This window comes from Budorcas taxicolor, chromosome 14 (genome assembly GCF_023091745.1).
Source record: "Budorcas taxicolor isolate Tak-1 chromosome 14, Takin1.1, whole genome shotgun sequence".
NCBI classification, from domain to species: Eukaryota; Metazoa; Chordata; class Mammalia; order Artiodactyla; family Bovidae; genus Budorcas; species Budorcas taxicolor.
This window is the reverse complement of record NC_068923.1, coordinates 6,252,276-6,277,251: the sequence shown is the minus strand read 5'-3', so window position 1 is coordinate 6,277,251 and position 24,976 is coordinate 6,252,276. Positions and strand designations below refer to the sequence as shown.

General features: G+C 34.7%; 1 protein-coding gene across 1 annotated transcript in view; it reads left to right on the top strand.

Moving 5' to 3' along the window:
- ADGRB3 (adhesion G protein-coupled receptor B3) overlaps positions 1 to 24,976 on the top strand; it is an 881,864-nt gene that overhangs the window by 331,460 nt on the left and 525,428 nt on the right. The window contains exons 2-4 of the mRNA XM_052651548.1: positions 2,833 to 2,943; positions 8,729 to 8,890; positions 15,224 to 15,388. Coding sequence (XP_052507508.1) covers positions 2,833 to 2,943; positions 8,729 to 8,890; positions 15,224 to 15,388 — 438 coding nt within the window. The remainder of the gene's footprint in view (positions 1 to 2,832; positions 2,944 to 8,728; positions 8,891 to 15,223; positions 15,389 to 24,976) is intronic.

Sequence of the window (24,976 nt, the reverse complement as noted above, 5' to 3'; positions counted from 1 at the left end):
TAATACTTAAACAAAGATGTTTATTTTTTTCCAAGCACTCAGCACATAAACACTGGCAAAAGAAAGTCATTTAATTAGATAAGAGTTTACATATGTCACTTAGAAATTGGGATTATTTTAGGTCTGAAACAGTCAGTCTAGAACATTAAAAAAAAAATACCACCATAGTGTTGCTTTTCCATCTGAGAAAAAGAAACAAATGGCCTACATGTCATCTGTCTTATAAGGAATATGGTTACATCAAGACTTCATAATAGTTTTAATTTTTAAAGTAATTTTAGATAAGTTGTTTTGATGGCAATAATAAAAATTTCATTTAAACTTTTGGTTGTATGAAAATTATATAATAAGGTCCATATATGATTGAAGAATTTCTTAAATACTGTGACCCATGATAAGGCATTAGCACTAATATTTTATAGCATTGGTGATTAATAAGTAGAATTGACTAGATTGAAGAATATAGAAATCTAATTTGTAATATAAATATATTTGGGATACTTCAATCACATTCCAGCTAATAATATGACATATTCACTGAAATAACTAATGCCTATCTTAAAAAAATAAGTAAACTCATTTTTAAACTTCAGAATTATTAAAAATTGAATATGACACTTTTAAAATGATCTCAGCAGTGTCAGCCAAATCCTCAGACTCCTAAATTTCAGGATCATTGTCCCTGTACAGTAAACTGTTTTTCCTTATAAAATAAATTGCAGGCTATTATCACACTGCCACTGAGTTGAAGAATTGCCTTCTCTAAAGCAGGTAATAAAGTTACCTATTAGTTAGGATGTTGTGGGCATGGAATAATTTCTTTTGCTATCCTTTACTTTCCGAGTGCCCAAACTGCCTTAGTCTAGGTGTCAGAGCCTCCAGATTATTTTCGTGAACCTGCGCTCTGATTCAGATGCCCTAAGTGATAGACACACACACATACACAATTTAAATGATAAATTCAAGGGGACAGAAGGTAAAGCATACTGTTAATAAAAATTACTACTAAATTTCCTTTGCTATTTCAGATCCAGAGAAATTTCAGTTATACTTAATATTTTAAAATATTGGGTAGTGCATGAATCTAGATATAAATTTTCAAAGTAGTCACTTTCCAAAATCATTAAATGATATGTGATTAGATGCTTCTTATTAGCAGAATGAAGCATAATTTAGGCAGAACCTACAGTGCACATAAACAAATGCACTGAAAGGTTGTTGGCAGCAATGGGAAACAGTGATGGATTTTACAAGATTAAACCAACTGACATTTTATGAAAATTTCAATTTCCTGCCTTGGATTCTATCTAAACTGACAAAAACACACATTTAAATTTCTCAAATTTCTCCTGGGATGTTCACTTGTGTAGAGTGTCTGGCAAGGATTTCTGATAAATCAATCTGTCAGGTGCCACACTTTTAATATTTATGAGGAAAGCTGCCAGGCTGGACAAAACACGTGCTAATGTTTTCTCCTCACACAAAAGATCAGAGTTGTGCATACAAAAATGCACTGCTTAATTGCACAAAGTTCACTGTAATATTTTAGCAGAAGATTATTTAAATATGGATGGGAAAAGCCAAAACAATAAGCTGGTGAAATTACCCATTCCTAAATGTTGACATTATTAGTTCTAGCAATATACCTGCACTGTCGTTAGAACATATTTTACCCAATCATCTGTGTCATGTATAAAAGACCTGGTCTTAAAGGCCCAGCAATTTTCTTGTAACATTGAGCACCACTGACCCTTGGCCCTCAGCAATGCCCTCCCAACACCTGCACTCCGGTGAGCCAGAACCAAACATACCATTAATGAGGCTTTATTTTTATTAAAATTATTTTTTGTGGCTCAGTGGTAAAGAATCTGCCTGCCAATGCAGGAGACGCCTGTTCAATCCCTGGATCAGGAAGATCCCCATGGTGGGGGGAAATAGCAACCCACTCTAGTATTCTTGCCTGGGAATATCCCATGGACAGAGGAGCCTGGAAGGCTACAAAAATTATTTTACGGTAGCAGTGAAAAGTATGGAACTCTTACAGAGTTCTAAGCGTATAGATTAAAAATAAATATTATGTGGAATCTATTCTTTTGTTCAGCTTATTTTTTTCTCTCCCCCATCTGTCTCTGAGTTATGCCCAGATTTTTCTTCCTTTCTTAGGAGGTATACATCGAAAGGATTAAATGAAAAAACCTGGAGTCATTCTCATTCTTAAACATAACTTTTAAAAGTTCTTAGAGAAGAGGTGAAGAATTACGTGGGGACAAGGCAGGAGAGGATGAAAATTACTTAAGCTACCATTTTCTATAAGCTTTGGAAGACACCAAAGTCAACTTCCTCTTTGGAAAAATAGTTCATCAAGTGAATGTTTGCCTTAGGTGAGCTAGGTTATAGGATTACTCACTCCACAAGAAAGTGCTGAAAAAACCTGTGGGGGTGATCACTCTTCGGCAAAGCAGCAACTGCTTTGCAGTCAGGATTCTCTCTCTGAAGAACAAGTTAGCACTGTGGTTGTATTTTTTCTGATGCATTGCTTCAAAACATGATCAGACAAGAATACACTACTTCTGTTAATTAAGCTGACTTAAAACCCGATGTTTCATTTCACTGACTGTTATTATTGTCTCTTGAAATCTTGTTCTTGTTTATAGATTTTTTTTTTTGACTGGAGTTTAGAAATATTCCAAGCAGATGAGCCTAGAAAATTTAGAATCATGGAATGAATCAGTAACTTCTAGATCCGTGTAGGAACATATTGCATGAGACAGTGATGTGATTTGTGAGAAATGTCTACACACGAGCTTTCATATACCTTTATTCTGTCTTTAGAATTTGGAATGATGGGAGATCATACAATTAAAAGTCAGCGACCTCGATCTGTTCATGAAAAAAGGGTCCCTCAGGAACAAGCTGATGCTGCTAAATTTATGGCACAAACTGGTAATACGTTAGTTACATTTTTCTATTTATTGTTGTTAATTTAATGAAACCACTGCATGTTTTCATAATCTTTTGCTGCACATTTGTCAGTTTTTGGAGCTGATATTTTTTTTGAGCCATTTTTTTTTTTGTCACCAGTTAAAGTCCATAAATGAAGTAGCTGTGAATTGAAAGTGCACAAAAATGTGTAAGATTTATTTTGCTTTCAGTGCGAGACATTTAGGATTTACATATTATTACTTAATGTGAATTAACTAATTAAAATGTATTATTAAACTTTTACAGAAAGTCAACAAAGTTATTTCATCAACAAATGATTATTTTGACTTTTCAGAAATTAAAATTTGAAGTAGGACTTTAGATGATGAAATTTAATGTTTAATATTGTTAATATTTTTTAAATGTCTTGCATCATCTAACTATTAATTGATTGTTAAAGTGTATAGCAATTAGAAATTTTTTTAGAATTTAGTATTTTTAATTTGAAGAGTTTTCTTATATGAGCTAAATAATAAAAAGTTGACAGTCTTCATTCATAGCTGTAAAACACTCCTAATAATTTAATATCAATAAAAATAACTTTTTGGTTTATAACATTTTAATTTTAAATAAATTAGATTATTCTTAAATACATCCCCCCCCCCAAACATAGATACATTCTTCTTTTGGCTCAGCATAATAAGTGGGCTATAGTTCCACCTATTTGTTCTGCATGTAGAATGTTCTTAGATGAAAATATGATTAAACTGTATTGTGACCATTTTCAACCATCACTTTTATTTTAGGAAATTGCAAACTAACGGTTTTATTTATGTTGTCACAAAGTCTTATATGTCCCAATCTAGACGATGTGTCTTACCATTCTTACAGAAGTTTCACGTATGTGATCAACTTTTAATATAACATTCAGACAAATTTTGATGAAATTCTCTTAAAAAATGAATGTTTCTTTTAGTTCATATATTCTTCAGATAACATTTCTTCAGAACACTAGATTTTTATCTACAACTTAAAAATGCAAATATTCTTAATGAATTGTGCTCTTGGTAATGGGTTAGTAGTTGTAGACTTGAATATATTAGTGGCAAATAGGTCAATGAATTCTCAGAACAGGAAGAACATTTAGAATAAATTCTACAATTAAGAACATATTTTTAGCTTTTTAAAACTACATGTTACAGCCAAATCCAGAAATGAAGAAAGCTTGCTTATCTGGATTGCTTTTTGTGCAGCTTCTTGTTTAAGAAAAGCTTATTTACATTTTTACTGTTTGACTGTGCAAAAGCAAAAGTGCATGACTAGGTTTGGGCAAATTTTCAAATTTCTAAATGTATTTTTCTCCCTTACAGGGATCAAAAGTTCAACTACTGACCAGAGATTAGGGAGTTTTTGTCTCTAAATAAAGCATAGACCATGGGCTGACTACTCAGCCTTCTAAGATTAGAGGTGTCTTGACTTTTTGCAAAGGAAGTGGCAGACACTGGCTTACTAAAATTCCTAAAACTACAGTCACTTATTAATAAAATGATGAACCACAGTCTTAATTTTCCAAGAATGTAGCAGGAGTTTTTATATAAACTCAAATTTTGGATTTGCCTGACACATACCAAGAGAATTCAGAGTTTTAAGCCAAAAACCTTTTTGCAAAGTCAAATCACAAGGAACATTATGTTTTCTTAGTGATTTATTACTAATTTCCCTTTTAATTTACTCATTATTTTCCAAGAATTGTTTTGTATCTACTATATAGTAACACATGATTTGGTAAAATAGATGAAATGCTTATTAAATAGATCCATGAAGAGCTTTAAAACTGTTTCTCCATGCTGTGAACAATAAGTTGGAAATGTCAATGAACTTCAGAATTAAACTTCTGAAAATATTGATGGAACACTTGAATTGGTAACTAGTATATAGTTCTTATTTCATTTTAATCCAAAGATAAGCAATTATAAATACAGGTATAAGACTGATTTTAAATTTAAATTACTATAATACTGATAAAAGACTAGAAAACGGCATTATTAGTTTTTAAAATTCATAATTTGACACTCGCAGTTGTAAAGCTAAAAGGAGAGGGTTTTTTTCCCTTAAATATTTTTTGAGTTATACTTTCTCTAGATGTTTAGGTATTTGGAATAAATACAGCTGAATATCACACAATAAAATTTTATGAAAGTTAACTTTTATTTATAAAACATCTATTTTACCATATAAAACTTTTCTATTTATAAAACAAAATAAATGAGTGTTACATATAAACAATGATAAGCATTTGCTAACATTAATTTAAAAACAATAATAAAATGGATGTAAAACTGAATAATAAAATACAATATATTTGTATATTAGTCCTGAGGGAAAACAAAGCAGCAGCTATCAGACCTTAAAATTTAAGACTTCCTTTCAAAATGAGTAACCTGGCTTCTTCAACCAGTATGATCACTAGCCCTTTTATGAAATAATAATTAAGTGGCAATTTTTTTAGAAGAGTAATATTTAGTAAGGTTGCATTACTTTATCAAAATACCTTGATCATTTTAGTCAGTTAGGTAATTGAGATAGGTTAGTTTGGGCATACATGTACAATGTTCGAATGAAATGAAATGCTGGGATAAGATACATAGACATCTAAATTAAATGCCAACAAAATGGCTTAAGCCATTTTAGTTATACTCACTGATGCTTTTTTAACATCATAGTTATAAAATGATCTTATAAAAATGGTTAGGAAATCAAGCTTTTATTTCAGTGGAGAAAATAGCATACACTAATATGTAGCATGTTATTTAAAACAGAAAAATAAAATTGTAAATATATTTCTAATTTCATAATTTTTACATACTAGCAACATTTTATATTAATATGTTTTTATAGCTTAAAACACACTCTCATACATTATCTCATTTAATTCTCACAAATAGGTTTTGAGGTAGATGTATTACTCATCAGACTGAGAGATTCAGAGAAATAAAGTAACTTTCTCCAGGTCTCAGAGCTAATATGCATTAGATTTCCATCAAACACAGGTCTTCTGACTCTGCTTGCAGTGCTTTTCTAGTTTCCCTTCATGTTTTGTGTCACAATAAAGAGCCTTAAAAGTTCCGTAGATACTGAATCCTTCTACACGATGTGTAATATGCCTTCAGTTATGAGTTAAGGAATCAAATTCTAGTAGTTTGTGCTATCTCCAAAGACACATATATTAAAAAGAGTATACATGGTGTTATACTTTACTGTTTTAATATCAGTGAATTTTTTATAAAATAATTTTGCTGGAAAGTATTTCTCACAAAGCCCCAAGGTACGTGACTAAAACAGCCTTCATGCCTTTCTGGGATGAGGCCATGGCAGAATGGAAAATATAACTAGTGCATGGAAGTATTACTTGAAATTATAGATGGAGATATAACAAGGTCATTTTTATAGGTTGACCAATATTTTAATGGCAAGGTTTGATTAGTAATTTGAAAGCCCATATATATGTTATTCATTTATTTACTTTGGTTTCGATCAACAAAAGGAACCATCAGTTTGAAAGAGTGAATTAGCCAATTCTGAAGAAATCAGTCCCTCCAACCTAGGCATCACTGTCTAGCTTGTTCAACAACATTGTAGCTTCTTACATACAGAGACAACCTGAATTTTCAAATATTTGTACAAAAATGCACTTAAAAGTAGTTTGTGATCCTGATTCATTGCTCACTTTAATTAAAACATTTTTTCCTGCTATGATAACAATGCAGTGCTTTTGTGGAAAAATAGAACTAATTATATTCATAACTTTTATCATTGACTTATAATAGAATTCACAATGTTCAAAGTTTTCTGGCTTTTAATTAATAATATTCAACCGTGATATTTCTACTTCACTTAGTCTTATCATAAACACCGGTTCAACTATCACAAGAAAAAAAATTTCATTATACTTTCCCCAAATTTAATTTAAACTTTTATTACTATATATATATATGCATGTATATATACATGTATAGATATTTTTAACCATTGTTATATTATTTGGTTTCTAAAATAATGATTTTCAACCTTGATAGAGTATTCTTTAATGTAAATGCATAAACTATTAGTCATAGCTTTAAATATTATTCAAATATCATTCAATAACATTTTTTTGGACTAGTAATATATTAATTGGTAGAGGCAAAAAATACTGGAATAATCAAGGGTGATGATTCAAGAATGACCAAGACGAACATTAATCACAACACTGAAAAGATGTCCTACTTAACATAAAATGTCATCCCAGTTACCACTGTACTCTATGACATACATCCAGTTATAAATGCATTCTATTATTTATACTTCTGGGTACATAATGCAGACCAATATAAGAACAAATGTTTCTACTACATACTCAAAGTGTGGTGGGTGGACCCATGCTTGTCTGTGGCCTAATTGTCCTGGGCCTTGAGATAAGAAGCTTACAACAGAATGTCACTTAAACTACTTTATCAAATGCATGTTTTATTTCAGCTGATTCTCTGTTTCTTGGAAAAGATAACTTCTCAGTGAAGAAATCAGAACATTGAGTTACATTCTGATCCAATCTCCTTCTGTCCTAAAGTCCCCGCCTGTGGATCAGCTGCCTTGAGTTACACTCCAAGTCATTTACTAACCTTTCCACAGAAGGTGGACAAATGGATTATCACATTCTATCCTTTGAATTCTATTCCCAAGGCAAATTTTAAACAAAACCTATAAAATATAAATTGCTCCTTGGTGTATATAATCAGTGATACAAAGCTTTCAGAAATACTTTGCCAAATGATGGAAAAGTACTTTTCAACAAAGTCTAAATTTAACTAGTATCTTCCAGTAGGTAAATGGCCCAACTTTGTATTTGGAGAAAAGTAACTATAACTTTTCCAATCAGTTTTCAAAAATCTATTCTGAACACCATGACCAGATTATAATTATCAATAGGAGCTCTTGAGATTTTCTTTAAAATTCTTGATTTTACATCTCCTTGGGACGTGACTTTGGATAATAATAGAATGGAGACACAGTTTCAGGGTAATGCCTACTCCAAGAAAATTAATGAATTCAGACATTCAATGACTTTTTTAAAAACCCTAGTTTTTAGTAAAAATTAGTTCCAGGTTAGATTAATAGAAATCATAGAGGAATTTTCCTTTATTTCAATTAAAATTCATTTTGAGGAAAATTGTGAGCAGAACATTTTAAAACAAATTATCACAAATGAATAACTGTTATAGGATGAGAAACTAGAACTAGGAATAAATTATAAATAAGTGTCAGTGTTCAACACAATAAAAATTAGATATGCCCAAACTCCCAGGGCCCTACCTAATTCAACATTAGAAAGGAGATTATGCAACAAAGAATTGGGGAAGGATGCCTCAATATATGCCTGCTCACCAAAGCCAGAGTAAGTTTAGCCATGCATTTTGCTTTCTCTTCCAAGCAAGTGCAGAGCCTTAAACTGGTTTGAAAAGAATCGCTCCAACAATCATTCATTCCTGGTTGAAAAACACTGACTGGTCCATTCATAGCATCCATGGCCCAGTGGATTTGTGAAGCAGAGTCTTGCTAACAAGGTTATAGCTAACGTGAACCTTGCATCAGTGTAATAGTATCTCTATTTACATTTCTTTTTCTCTGAAATGTTTTTGTATGGCTTTGATGTACTGTCATGTTTTTACATTGAAATTATTCTTGCATGTCATAATGTCACTTTGGTATAATGCTTACTAGATGAATATTCAAGACGGTATTTCATGTCTATTTGTTGTCTTGCTCACAGGTGAATCTGGCGTGGAAGAGTGGTCCCAGTGGAGCACATGCTCAGTTACTTGTGGTCAGGGGTCGCAGGTGCGAACCAGAACTTGTGTATCACCTTACGGGACACACTGCAGCGGCCCATTAAGAGAATCAAGGGTTTGCAATAACACTGCCCTCTGTCCAGGTAGTGTTAGCAGCAACTACAACTGTGGATGTTATTGAATTGTGTCATGCTACGCATTTGGAACAATATGTTATTTTCATATGAACTGGGTATAGACATTTTAATAAGAGTGAATAACTGTAATTTGTTTTCAGCTGTGAAATTTTTTTATGTATGTGCTTCTTTCTGCTTTCAGAGCAGTCAAGCAATTATATAAGTGACTCCCTACCCACTTGAAACTATACGCTTGATATTTCTGTATCTGTTTCTCATGGTATTTAAGGTTCAAAATCTTATTTTAAAAGGTGAAAAAGTCCAATTGAATGTTGGATGAACAGTGAAATTTGCCAGAATCCTGAAATGTGATCAGTAGGCACTGTTTAGGCAGTGATTAATACAACCTTTAAGGCAGTCAGCTATTTTCATACCACTTATTTAACCCCATCAGGAAAAAAGTGCCCCTGACCAAAGGACTTTCTGTTAGTTTATTTCATTCAAGTGACTGCTCTCATCAAAGCCATCCTCTGCTTTGTAAACCTAAAGTCACTAATGGAAAAAGATGGTCTTCTTTATAGCATAATAGCTTACCCACTTAGGATCTGATTTTTCCATGTTGCTTCATTTTTTGTCAGGCAGTGCATAGATGCATATTATAAGCATTTTTTCTTCTCAGACCTCTGACTTTCATGTAAAATGAGTACCAACAGGATTCTTTCAAGAAGTCCAAAGCACATAATCCTGTGAATCTCCAGGTTTATATTTATGCTCAGCCATCTGACAGATGGGTGATGCAAATTCATTGTCCCCTGCAGCTGACGATGGACTTGCATTGACAGCCCATCTAGATCCTTTGGAGTGAGATGGACACGAGGAAAAGGCCTGGCACTGCACTGATCTGGTTAAGTGTGCTTAAGGCTTCTGGCGAGTTCCACTTCCAGAGAAGGCTGATTCTGCAGTTGCTAAAAGCCAAAGTACAGAGTGGGCAGCCCAGGGGAGGGGTAGCCCTGATTTCCCAGAAGGGGCAAGGGCAACCCATTCAAAAACAAGTTGGAGGAGGAGTTATTTAATAGGGACAGAGTTTTGATTTGCAGAATGAAAATTTTCTGGAGACTTGTTTCCCAACAATATGGATATACTTAATACTGCTGAATTGTATACTTAGAAAGGATCTGAAGATAAATTTTCCACTTGGTATATTTTTATCACAATAAAAGGAAAGACACACTGGTAAAAATAAAAAGGGAAGAAAGTGGTGAGCAGTCCTGAAGAAGGAATGCTTTGGTGAGCTGGGCGATCCCTTTGTCAGGGGCTTCGAAGGCACATAGCAGTAGAATTAAAAAATAAGCAGTGGGAATTCCCTGGCGATCCAGTGGTTAAGACTCCACATTTCCATTGCAGGGGACAGTGGGTTTGATGCCTGGTCACCGAACTAAAATCGCACATGCCCCACGATGCAGCCAAAAATAAAAAGTAAAAAATAACTGAATAAACAGAGCAGAATAACAGGAAAAAGAATAGACATATACATAACGCACATATATAACTGGATCACTTTGCTGTACACCTGAAACACTGTAAATCAACTCTACTTCAATTAAAAAAAAAGAGAAACAGGGCAGAAATCTATGAGGAATGGAAGGTAGAATTAGCAGGAAAAGAGCAATAATTCCACTAAAAACAAGAAAAGTCAATGCGCATCAGAGAGAATCAGACTAGATGAGAAGGAACATCAAATGAACAATAAAAAGAGAGGGGAAAATGCTTAAGGAAGTTGTGGATGGGGAAGACAAAAAAAGAAAAAGACAAAAACAGGAGTCACAGAGCAAAGTGGACTCCAATACATAAGAGCAGAAAAGCAAATAGTAAGGAGATGGGCATTTTAGGGATTATAACATTTCTAAATTTTGTAGGTAAAAGGACCTCATGAGGAAATGCTAGTGGATTTTCTGCTGAGTGTAGGTTAAGTGCACAGCGCACTGTCTGGACTAGTACTTAAATCTGGCCCCTACTTAACAGTGTTTATGTTAAGGGCTCTATACTGGACAAGGAGAGAACTGTCAACAGAGACTTAGGTTGTACTTGACCTATACACTTACCTTGTCAGCATCCTTTTGAAGAGTCAAGATCCTTTCAAGGTACAGGAATAAAATCTAATGACTAACAGATCCCTAAGTGCAGGTCTGAGTGGGGCTAAGGAGTTCCCCACAGTTCTCTGTTCAGAGCTTACTTTCCAGACACTAGCCATAAACATGCACCTTGTTGGCAGATGAAAACCTTCATCTTCCTACCAGATGATGTTGATTCACCCCTCCCTGGGCATGGAGACCATCTGTCGTGGGACCAGCATGCTCTCCCTTTCACTCTGCGTCTCAGGTCCAGAAAACAATAATATTCTATGATGGTCAAGTTTGTCCTCATTATCTTAAACCTCCTACCATGATGCCTACTGAAGAAGTACATACTAATTATTGGTTCCTCTTCACCTCCACATTCATAGAGGTTTGTCTTTGTAAATAGGAAGGATGATAAGAAATCTGTATCTTTTAATCATCTAACCACTGTTATAGTTCTGATATTGAATCAAAGATCTTGACAAGAGTTTTGTTGATTTCTTTTTAATTTTCCAAACATGAATAATAACTTAGCAACTTTATTATTTTTTAAATGTGGAATAGTTATCCCACTGCAGGAAATTGTGATACATTTCAGATGGTGATTGTGCTTCTTATGAAATATTTTCTGTTCAACATTTTTTTTCACTTATTTGCCATGCTGGTAAATATGTAGGATTTTATACAACATACAATGAAAACAGTAAAAAAAAAAAAAAGAAAGATGAATTTGAAATTGAGATAGTACTTTGAATAGTATAAATATTTTTCTGAAATAATAGCTTATTCACAAGAAGAACGTTACCTCAGAAATAAATAACCTACTTGTCACACTGTGTATAAGGAAATGCATTTGCCATTTAGTTAATGAAAATGACACAAGGAAAAATTGAATGTTAAATGTCACTTTTCACAAAATGTATGGAATGATAGAACTAGAGCTTATATTTATTTGTTCTATTAAAGGTTAATCAATAGTGTTATATATTAGTTACCATTCACCCATATTATTCACATTTAAAGAGTTTTTTAAATTAAATTGCATAATAATGTGTTATTTCTAATATGAATCCTAAAATACACAGCCTTTTACAAAATTTTTGCCTTGACATCATAGTTTCTTAGAAACTTTTATGCTCAGAGAAGAAAATGCTAGAGGTAAACAGAAAGTAAATTGAGAAAATTAGAGAGCTACATGAGATTGTGTATTTACTGACCTGGTCTTGACAACCCACTCCAGTTTCTTGCCTGGAAAATCCCATGGATGGAGGAGCCTGGTAGGCTACAGTCCATGAGGTAGCAAAGAGTCGAACGTGACTGGGCGACTTTCTTTCTATTTGCTGAATTACACTTTTATGATCTCTTCCAGGGTTTCTCAAACCTTGGTACTATCAACATTTTGATGTGGATAAATCTTTATTGTGGGGAGCTGGCCTGAAGGTGTGGGGATGTCTGGCAGCATCCCTGACCCCTACCCTTCAGATGCCAGGAGACTTCCTTCTTCTCCTGAGGCTGTGACAACCAAATATGTCTCTGATGTTTGCAGATGTTCCCTGGGGAGGCAATGTTGCCCCTGGTTGAGAACTACTAACCTACTCTGTATGCACTGCAGTATTTTAGAAAAAATGTTTATTTAAGCTAAGGAATGGTTTTGTTTTCATATCCATTTATTTTCTTGAAAATAAATGAAAATAAAAGAAAACTTTCACTTAGCAGAGTTATCTTATACATTCCAATCTAAATTACAACATAATTTGTATACTTATTTCAAAATCTGGTGGTAATATAATTTGCATATTGTATATTCTTCATTTTATTTCTAGATAGAATAGAGATGAAATAGAAATATTACAGCTGGTGTCTAAAGAGGAAACAATAAAAACAGATTAATTTGATTTGCATCTAGGCGTATTTTTCAAATGAACTAGATCACTTTTCATACTTTTCTAAAAATAAAAGTTGATATAATAAATTCCCATTAAAATGAAAATATTTAACCTTTATCCTAAATCTTATGAAGAGAATTTGTAAAATTTATTTAAAAAATTGTGCCCCAATTTCCTACTAATTCAATAGTATCATATATAAAACTTATTGATAATTTTATGTCTGTTTCAAATAAAAAACAAGTAATTTTGCTTTTTAAAAATGATGTGGAGGAGTCATGAAGTTTCACGATGAAACAATAAAGACTTAAAAAATAGGAGGTAAGATTATTTTTCAAAGGATTCTAGCTTCATAATTTAACTAAGTCATCAAGATTAATTAACATTTCAGTAAGATTTTAGAGAAAAACATGCCAGTTTAGCAGCTTTTTCTTCTGAGATTGTTCACTGCTTTTGGAACAATGCATTTTGATAGAAGAGAAAATGAACAGAAGAAGAAATAAAAATACTATATAGCCTATTAACATCTTATACAAAAAATAAGGGAGAAATGGTGTTTTTTAAATGGAGAAACTTGGTAACTAAACATAAATGCAAAAATTGCTTAAAGGTATGCATTTTACATAACTAAATCTTTGTTTATGTTACTTTAAAATATTTTGCTATAATTAATCATATATTCCTATATGTAAATATAGGTATTTGAGTATTTTTTTCCTTAGACTTTAAATTCAGACTTACTATTTATTCTTATACCAATGGATACAAATTAATTTTGGTGTTCCTAAACTTAAATGGGAAAAATGAAAGCATTTTAATTTCTCTCACTCTCTCTTTTTCTATACAGGATGTTTGAAATATATTTACCAGCTAGTTTCACAGTATCTTAAAGAATATTTCATTGAATATTGCCTACATTTGGCTAATTTTTCCAATATTTGAACACATCTTCCAAGTTGGGGCAAATAAATAGTATAAATAGAACAGACTGCCTCATAATTAAGGGTATTGTATCTGTGTTTTTAAAATAACAACTTGGTCAGCAGATAAGTGAAGAAGATTCTAGACGTACTATGTTTATTTGGATAACTCTTCTGTCACTTCTACTTGCCCTGACCAATGTTGAGGAGAAAATTAGCACTATTTTTGTCATTTAATTATAAATTTCTACTCCCCCTACTCATGTCTGTAGGTGTTATATCAAGCATTTGCTCATGGACTTTCAAGTGTAAGGTAGTTTCAATATCAAGACAAGAACTTTTGACCTGAAGAGCACATTTTGCCTGGTTTATTTTGATTTGTATTATCCATGGAGTAGATATAATACATGTATTATCCATGGAATGCTACTGCTTACTGCCCCAAATGTTAAAAACTGGGATGGAATTGGTGATTTGACAGTTCAAGAAAGGGACCTCAACTTTGAACCCTAATGGACTTTTGGGAAAAGATATCAGTATTTAGAAGTGGTTATTATGGAGGAACACAAATTATGTTAGTATTTCCAATCAAGTTTGAATTACTCATAATGGCATATTTGAAGTACTGATGTATTGATAGTTACATGAAACATTATCTTAATTAAATCATTTGTTTTTTCAAGAAGTTTTACTTAGTAGAATTACCAGTGTCATTTAGTTATTGGAGGAGGAAAGGTGTCTTCTGGTTTCCTGGCTGTTAGAAATAGGTCTTAATATTTGTCCCTCATTTTAAACCTAGGGAAGGAGGGGACTCTTAGCAAATAAATAGAGTTTTTGAAATTTACCTCTTATTCAAAAAACAGCGACTTTGAAAGCCCACAGATTTTAAATGGCAAAAATATATTTTCTAAAATGTGAGGTTAAAAGACTGTTTAAAATATGTACCTTCAATTCTCTGACAGTTTAATCAATTTAATCTTAATCAATTTAATAAATTGACTAAATTTGTTAATCAAGTTTATTAATCCTGAAACTTTTTAAATGTTGAAAAAATTAAATTGACCCTCTCTATTTAAATTCAGCTTTAACTCCAGAAGGTTACTCTAAGAAATTTAGTTAGTTTTACATGGATGTGAAGTAACTCATGACTGTTTTACCATGACAGAGAGGGGTACATTTCCATTAAAAAAAAAAGATAATAAACTATATGATGTAAGTAGTTGTTCAAATACAAAGGTACATGCAAGTTTATATTATTTTAATGATTTTTGAGTTAACTTACATTTTATGGCAAATAAGAGTAATTCAATTGAAGTTTTAAAATATCTTCATACTTGTCTATTTGATGATTTTTCTTTCTGAGTTATGTATTTAAAAAAGTAATCTTTGACTTCGTGTCTCAGTTCCTGTTGTTGAAGCTTCTTTGCTTTGTTGCAGTCCATGGAGTCTGGGAGGAGTGGTCTCCGTGGAGTCTCTGCTCATTCACCTGTGGTCGAGGCCAGAGAACCAGAACGAGGTCGTGCACTCCGCCCCAGTATGGGGGGAGGCCGTGCGAAGGGCCGGAGACGCATCATAAGCCGTGTAATATCGCCCTCTGCCCAGGTGAGCCTGTTCTGCATTTGGTGAACTGTGTTTCTGATCTTTGTATATGGTCCCCAGTATACCTAAGAGATTTTAAGAGTACAACCTTCATTTAGCCACATTGGAAAATGAGCCTTTTCTTTATTGATTCTTGCTTAAATAAAACCAGCTACCTTCCTTGATTTTATTGTATGCAGTTGTGTATATTAATATTTCATTTATTTTGAAGTATTAATAATACTGTGTACCAGGGGATGTTCACCTTTATTGAAATTCTATAAATATGCATATTAATGATTCCCACTAAGTCTTTTATCCTATACATGGATTTCTCTCCTGGAAAATTTGTAAGACGTCCCAAAGACTTGAATGGACTATTGCTTCCACATTGTAACTAGAGAGTCTGGTGTAGAGATGGTCCTTCCATATGAGGATTATAGACATTTGCTAGAAAATCAGACTTTCTGCATTCACTGCTAGATATTCAAAATGGTGAGATCATAAGTGATATATAATACTGATGTGATTATGAGGACTGGAAAATCTGTTCTTCAAGTGTATTTACATTTTTTTCCTTTCCTTTAAAATGTTTCAATTCTGTTTTACCTTTTGATAATTTCCCCCATTGCTCCAGAGAAAAGTCTTTGTACTGCTGTTATTTAGGATGCTGAAACATTCACACATAAAACAAATACCTACAAAATGAAAAAGACTGATCTCTAGCTTGAAGGGGTTTGCAATGTATGGGAGAAAATGAATACAAACAATGATAGAATCTCCCAGGAAAGCAAAGACACTTCTTAAAGGAAGAGACAGGTATGAGTGGCAAAAGGCAAAGTCTAACAAAAATGAGCAGACCAGTATTAACAAGCAGCATCTTCTATTTGGAAGAGTTTCTCACTGGCCCATGCAGTGACATATTCTCCATGCAATCAACAGCTGGGATCCCAGTAGTGAACTCCAGATACATTACTTAACTCACATTGAGTCCCATTTGCCCTCTAAATTCCCCACATTAATATCTTATCTTATAATACAATGTTTTAAAGTTATTCTGGAAATTTTAAGAATCTAAAGTATCTGAGGACTATGAAAAACACTGAAAATGCAGAGAGGAAACAGTCATCTAACAAGCTTAATTGTTCCCTTTTAATTCAGACAAAGACTAGGGTTCCTACACTTGGGAGTATACATGTAAATATGTAGCAGTTATATTGAGTAATATACTTTTTACTTTTATAATTTTATAAATTCTATGAACTGTGAATATAACTATATGATTCAGTATTCAGGTATTATGAATACTAAGGTGTCAAAATCATGATTCCTTATTTTCAAATCATTCCCAGAAAATCTATTTAAGTTCTTATTTCTATCTCTATATAAATATACAGATAGGCACACCAGACATATGCATGTATGTTTATGCTCTGCCTTTTCCCCAAAGATTTAATTTATGCAAATTTTAGAATTTTTTTCTAACAACTAAGCTGTGATATTTATAGGTAGTCAGTGTTCACTCATTTTTCTATGGAATGTGAAAAAAATAGACAACACTGGGAAGTAAGAATAATAGCTAACTATGGGATATCTTTTGATATATTTGTTTTTAATTAATTCTATACCTCAGTTGATCCCCATAAGTACAAAGATAAAATGGTGCTGATCAATAAAATGTTGTCAGCCAGGTTTTTCATAGACCATTTTCCATAAGTTTATCTAGACATAAAAAGCTTAGCTATGAGTACATAGAGATGCTAAGTTGTTAGAATTCAGATAAGAAAATTCATTTTTCTAAGCTGATACAGTTATGACTTAGAGATGTTCAGTCATAATTCCACAGCTTTGCCCCACTGGCTGCTTTGCAAGCACATACACCAAATGTCACTCACGTAGTAACCATGTGTATTTTCAAGCTAGTAGTGTTTTACCTGTATTATACTATCACTGAAATCATTCTAAGATCTTTACAGTTGGATATCTTAGATATAAGAAGCATTAGAACTAATTATCTTATGGCTAATTTCAGGGATTGTCACTGAATATAAAGCATTATTAACTATCAACTAGATGTAAAACACTACTGAGCATAATGTAGAATCCCTGATCTCTAGAAATTTGCAATGTCTTCTGAGGATTTAGAAACACGCATGTGAAAAATGAAAGTGAAAGTCGCTCAGTCTTGTCTGACTCTTTGCCACCGCATGGACTATACAGTCCATGGAATTCTCCAGGCCAGAATACTGGGGTGGTAGACTTTCCCTTCTCCAGGGGATCTTCCCAACCCAGGGACTGAACTGAGGTCTTCTGCATTACGGGCAGATTCTTTATCAGCTGAGCCATAAGGGAGGCCCATGCATGTGAAAAATAGAATGCAATTCTGAAAAACACAAATAAATGCTCTAGTTTCAATAAAAGGTAGTAATTTGAATATTAAGTGATTTCAACATGCATTTCTTATAGCCATCCTACCCGAGATTCCTAAGATATCCTCTTTTTAAAAAATAAATTTATTTATTTTAATTGGAGGCTAATTACTTTACAATATTGTATTGGTTTTGCCATACATCAGCATGAATCCACCACAGTATACACATGTTCCCCATCCTGAACCCCTCTCCCACCTCCCTCCCCATACCATCCCTCTGGGTCATCCCAGTGCACCAGCCTGAAGCATCCAGTATCATGCATCGAACCTGGACTGGCAATTCGTTTCATATATGATATTATACATGTTTCAATTCCATTTTCCCAAATCATCCACCCTCTCCCTCTCCTACAGGGTCCAAAAGACTGTTCTATACATCTGTGTCTCTTTTGCTGTCTTGCATACAGGGTTATCAATACCATCTTTCTAAATTACATATACATGCGTTAGTATACTGTATTGGTGTTTTTCTTTCTGGCTTACTTCACTCTGAATAATCGGCTCCAGTTTCATCTACCTCATTAGAACTCATTCAAATGTATTCTTTTTAATGGCTGAGTAATACTCTACTGTGTATATATACCACAGCTTTCTTACCCATTCGTCTACTGATGGACATCTAGGTTGCTTCCATGTCCTGGCTATTATAAACAGTGCTGTGATGAACACTGGGGTACACGTGTCTCTTTCAATTCTGGTTTCCTTGGTGTGTATGCCCAGCGGTGGGATTGCTGGGTCATAAGGCAGTTCTATTTCCAGTTTTTTAAGGAATTTCCACACTGTTCTCTATAGTGGCTGTACTAGTTTGCATTCCCACCAACAGTGTAAGAGGGTTCCCTTTTCTCCACACCCTCTCCAGCATTTATTGCTTGCAGACTTGTGTAGCAGCCATTCTGACTGGCGTGAAATGGTACCTCATTGTGGTTTTGATTTGCATTTTTCTGATAATGAGTGATGTTGAGCATGTTTTCATGTGTTTGTTAGCCATCTGTATGTCTTCTTTGGAGAAATGTCTGTTTAGTTCTTTGGCTCATTTTTTGATTGGGTCGTTTATTTTTCTGGAATTGAGCTGTGGGAGATGCTTGTATATTTTTGAGATTAGTTGTTTGTCAGTTGCTTCATTTGCTATATTTTCTCCCATTCTGAAGGCTGTCTTTTCACCTTGCTTATAGTTTCCTTTGTTGTGCAGAAGCTTTTAATTTTAATTAGGTCCCATTTGTTTATTTTTGCTTTTATTTCCAATATTCTGGGAGGTAGGTCATAGAGGATCCTGCTGTGATTTATGTCAGAGAGTGTTTTGCCTATGTTTTATCCTCTTAAAGAAAAAAAAAAAATACTATGATAAGAAACGTGTCCGTGATGAAGAGTGTAGGTAAGACCCACACTTGGTTCTCCTTGGTTAGGCTGACATGGGCCACGGAGCAGAAGAAAGCAGGGGAACATTCAAAACAAAAAATTGGGTCTCTGGTCACCACTTTTGCAAGATTTGATCATGCAAGTTCTGATCATGGGCAGTGATGTTTTAGTGTAGGGTCCTGTGAGAACAGCTTCCCAGCTTTTAAGAAACACATATTGCTCTGTATATTGCTGGCCCACTGCCCCCAGCCAACACTAGTCACTGTTTAGGTATAGTACACAAATCAGTTACTAATGACTCAAACTAGGAAATACCATATTTAACTTTTCCTTCCTTCCTTCTCTCCTTGTATGGCAAGGAGGCAAGTGATTTAACTTTGCTCAAAAGGAATGGGTGAAAGTTGGACATTGACTAAGGAAAGTATCAGAAAAGAATAGGATGTCATGTATTATCAGTAGGGAATCAAAATTGCTGGGAGAAATATCAATAACCTCAGATATGCAGATGACACCACCCTTATGACAGAAAGTGAAGAAGAACTAAAGAGCCTCTTGATGAAAGTGAAAGAGGAGAGTGAAAAAGTTGGCTTACAACTCAACATTCAGAAAATTAAGATCATGGCATCTGGTCCCATCACTTCATGGCAAATAGATGGGGAAACAATGGAAACAGTGACAGACTTTATTTGGGGGGCTCCAAAATCACTGTAGATGGTGACTGCAGCCATGAAATTAAAAGATACTTGCTCCTTGGAAGAAAAGCTATGACCAACCTAGACAGCATATTAAAAAGCAGAGACATTAGTTTGTCAACAAAGGTCTGTCTAGTCAAAGCTATGGTTTTTCCAGTAGTCATGTATGGATGTGAGAGGTGAACTGTAAAGGAAGCTGAGCGCTGAAGAATTGATGCTTTTGAAGTGTGGTGTTGGAGAAGACTCTTGAGAGTCCCTTGGACTGCAAGAAGATTCAACCAGTCAATCCTAAAGGAAATCAGTCTTGAATATTCATTGGAAAGATTGATGCTGAAGCTGAAACTCCTATACTTTGGCCACCTGATGTGAACAACTGACTCTTTGGAAAAGACCCTGATGCTGGGATAGATTGAAGGCAGGAGGAGAAGGGGACAACAGAGGATGAGATAGTTGGATGGCATCACCGACCCTATGGACATGAGTTTGAGTAAGCTCCGGGAGTTGGCGATGGACAAGGAAGCCTGGCCTACTGCAGTCCACTGGGTCACAAAGAGTTGGAAACGACTGAGCAGCTGAACTGAACTGATCAGAATTTGCATAAATAAAACACATTTCATTATTTAGTGTGAACAACACTCGTCATTCCTACATAGCATCCACTCCGTTATTGGGATGATAAGTGTTTCTTCTTGGTTGGCTAACACATTAACCCACTCCAGTATTCTTGCCTGGAGAACGTGGATAGAGAAGCCTGGTGGGTTACAATCCATAGGGTTGCAGAATCAGACACAACTGAAGCGACTTAGCACAGCACATGAATTTCCTATGGGCTTCCCAGGTGGTACTGGTGGAAAAGAACCCACGTGCTAGTGCAGGAGACATAAGAAACATAGGTTTGATCCCAGGTTGGGAAGATCTCCTTGGTGAGGGCCTGGCAGCCCACTCCAGTTTCTGGCCAGGAGAATCCCCATAGACAGAGTAGCCTCTTTTCTCATCTATAGTACCAATCAAGTGTCATACTATAGAAGGATGTATGTATGTATTTGTGTGTTCAGTGGTATTTGTGATCTGTTTCTATTACCTCACCATACCCAGAATTTCTGGAAGTCCAACCTGTGTTTTCTGTTTTCTCCAAATTTTCATTGCAGTCACTAATTGAGCATCAAGTTCACAATGATATTAGTTGATATATTTGACAACAAAGAAGTGCTCTTGTATTTCCTGTTTACCTCTCTGTGCAACTTTGTACCTGGTCGTATCCAAAGAATAACTGTTAAGTGGATTCTTTCCACCTATACATATCCAAATTTCTAATGCTCATCCAGATGTTTTGTAGGGCATTTCTGTTCTTATTTAAAAATACATTAATGTGTTGTAGTGGAAAGATCTTTGGTTTCTGCAAGTGAAAACATATTTGAATTTAGATATTACATTTCACATCTGTGTTGCTCCTCTGGTCTCAGTTTCTTCAGCTGCACATTGAAGACAGAATAGTAACACCCTCCTCACGAGAAGGCCGCATGAGGTGCTCTAAAGGAGAGAACTTGGTAGTTAGCAAACTAGCAAATGCTATTAATAAATATTAGTAGTATTATCACGTCCCTGTGCTCCAGTGAGTGTCCATCAGGATGACACTTATAGTTGAACAAGTTGGGTTTGTCACTCTCCACAGTGAGGGGGAATTAATATAGGGAACTCCAGGGCATCTTAGTAAGAGGGTGGTGTTGTTGCTGTTTAATCATTCAGTCATGTCCAACTCTTTTGCGATATCATAGACTGTAGTCCACCAGGCTCCTCTTCCTATGGGATTTCCCAGGCAAGAGTACTGGAGTGGATTAACATTTCCTTCTCCAGGGGATCTTCTTGACCCAGGGATCAAACCCAAGTCTCCTGCATTGGCAGAGAGATTCTTTACTACTGAGGTACCAGGGAAGCCCAAGAGGGTATTAGGAAAGACTTGCCAATGGTTTGGGCTTGTGCTGGGTGATTTCAGACAAAGTTTATTAAAGTAGGACTTTGCTTCACATTTGATGGTGTCAGGGTGAGGGGGGCAACTCTAGGATTTAGTATCTTAGTAAATACGTAGGACAAGTGAAGACCAGCTGAGTTGGTGTGTCACTCATCTTAGCTGAGAGAGGAAAACGCAGCTCCTCTCTCAGAATGTGTGTTCTGAGAATGTGTGTTCCACTGGGACCTGTCTTTGTCCATGAAGCAGTTTTGGTTTACCTCATTTTGATCACAGTCTCAAAGTGACCTTGTCTGGTATTCATGTGCTCTGTGATGGTTTTAGGTCCAACAAGAGATAACACATCATTACGACACCAAGGAGGCTGCCAATAGCACTGAAGTTTGGCTAAGTTTGTCAGGCCCTTGCCTGGGTGTCCCCTAGATGGTGACCCCTCCTCCATGGCGACTGGATCACTTTAGATGTTTCTGTTTTTATTGATTTTGATTAATATTCAGCTGGAGAAGATTAACAGACATTATGAAATGTTTACATTTCCTAGGTAAGGCCCTCCCTTAACATTATATAGATGTATATCTGCAAAATAAAATCTACCTTATCTTTTCCAAAATTAAATTATTTGGGGAAAATAAATGTTTAAGTGTTCACTTCAAAGTCTCAAGGTTCATTATAATTTCCTTCATAGTATTTGACTTTATAGTAATAGTAATAATTCTTTCCCTTTGTCCAAAGTTGAAGACTGGAGAAACAAGTGATTCAAGTTTGGCTCTACTTGTTTCTGTTTTGACAATTCTTTTTCTGGTATACATTTATGAAGTAGAGGATAAATAATAGCAAAGATAGGCAGGGGTAAATAATATGTAAGTGGCAGATAGGAGACTGAAACAAGGAATTATTGACAAGTTTTCATTTATCTATAAGAACTATGTCTGAATGAATAAATATGGTTCAGTGGTCTGGAATTCACAAGACATGGATGAAGGTTTCAGCCCAGTCCTTAATTGTAAATATTTACTTTGGCAACTTCTTCCTCTTTTCTATTCCCCACTTTGATTTGTAAAGCAGAGCCAGTATTCATTACCCTTCATATCTTAGGAATGTTCTACGATTAAAGTTAGGTTAAGAATCTTGAAAAGTATAAAATAACATAAAGTTGAGGGTATTTATCATGATTTAGATAAGAATATTACTTGAAAAGCGAGGGATTTGGTGAAATAAACTCAGGATATTATGATAGTTTTTGAGCTTTGCTTCTTATGGACACATTTAACCGGATACTCAAAAGAGATTCCTTGGGCAGGATTTTTCTAAGGAGAAGTAGGTACGTGTCAGTCTATGGGACTGAGCAGTCCTGCATTTGAGAAATCCATTCCTTAGGATCCAGAGCCTTTCTAGAGAGATATGATTTGGTTGTACTTTCCAGATACGTTTGCAGACTCTTATAAACTCCAAGAAGAAGGAAAGAACCACCCAATAGTAGGTCCTGAGGAATAGAGCTGGACCCAAATGTTTGTTAACCGTGAGCACGAGGCTTCAGTCTCCTGCGGTGCTAGTATTTTGAGTCTTCAGCATCTGTGAGAGGGTGACCTCCCACTGTCCCTCTGCAGGGAGCTCTTGAGGAGACAGTGAGTGGAAAGATGCTGAGACTTTGCCCTATCTGACTCACTATCTGAGAGGCCCCTGATCTCTCAGCGTGAGGATGTTATAATTTACAACACAAATGATACCTCATTAACCTGGTCTTTAATTAAGTTATATTTTATAATCTTAACCTTCTGGTCTATTATGTAGTGATTGTATTCATTTTGTGTCATTTCAGATTTTTAAGCACTATTCTGGTGATCTTTCAGTGCTTAGCTTATGAAATTTTAAAAAAAAATCATTATGTCTGTGTTAATTCTGGATTGTTTTCTTTTACTATTTAATATTTTTCTCATTTAAACTTTATGTTAACTTCATCTTAACTTACTTTTAAAATCCTTAGTCTTACCATGGTAACTTGCTTCTATCTTTAATTCTATTTATTTAAAAGGGTATTTCATTTTGATATCTCCTCTCTTGTCATTTATATAAAAATGGCAGATACAAAACATAAGTTTAGGCTCTTCAGCATATGGTTCTTCCATATTTCAGTCTTGTATTCCAAAGGAGTCTTTCCCATTTCCTGGGTAACTCTCAATTCAATAAAAATCAAGGCTCTCCAACTTTGCCATTCCGAAGTCGGATAGCCTAAAAGCCAGCTTTTCTCCCCCAACTCTTCCCTATTGGTAACTTAATCAGCCGGCAATAATCAACCCAGAACAGTTGTTGAAATGATTGTTTTAGTGTACAAAATACTCATGACTTGCGTTTATTGTTATCCAGCCAATTCTGGAGTGTCACTAGTTATTCTCAAATAAGAAAATAGACTGAAGCATAGTATTTTCATTAAAATGTATCATAGTCACCAGGAACTATATTCAACATTCTTGAATAAACCATAATGGCAAAGAATATAATAAAGGATGTATATCTATGTATAACTGAATCACTTTGGTGTAAAAAGAAATTAACACAACATTAAATCAATTATGCTTCAGTAAAAATTTTAAAGTTATAAAATAAAATAAAATGTATCATAGGAACTAACTTGTCCCCTGCGTATGGGAGACAGATTTTTCTTCCAAGTGAACACAACTGCAGAAGGAAGCTTATATAACAAAGTAAAACCCAGGAATCTAACAATTTAAACATGGTAATTTTAATTTTTCTGTGTCCAGAAAATGTCTTCATGTGTCACATTACTGAAAAAAAAACTTTGTGTCTGCAGAGTGGCGCTGTTTTATAAGGAAGTGCTGCTCTGAAGGTAGGACTGGCTGATCTTAGCATCTTCCCAGCTTTAAAATATGGCCTCCTATTCTCCATCATTGGATGCCTTTGTGCGATGGTTCACAAGTGATAGGCATTTGGAGTTTTTAAATTGAAAAAGGACACTGAAAAAGCCCAACTGCAAATGCTGATGATAGAAATGAAGAGAAAAATGAAAAGCCCAAGAAAATGTTGACTCTTCACGGAAGAAATTATGCCTTATAATGTGATGTCAAATGGTGTTCCATGAAAGAAAAACTAAGAGAAGAGGGGGGGAGGAAATTTGGGAGAGACGACTTTAAACAAAGTCTATTCAATGC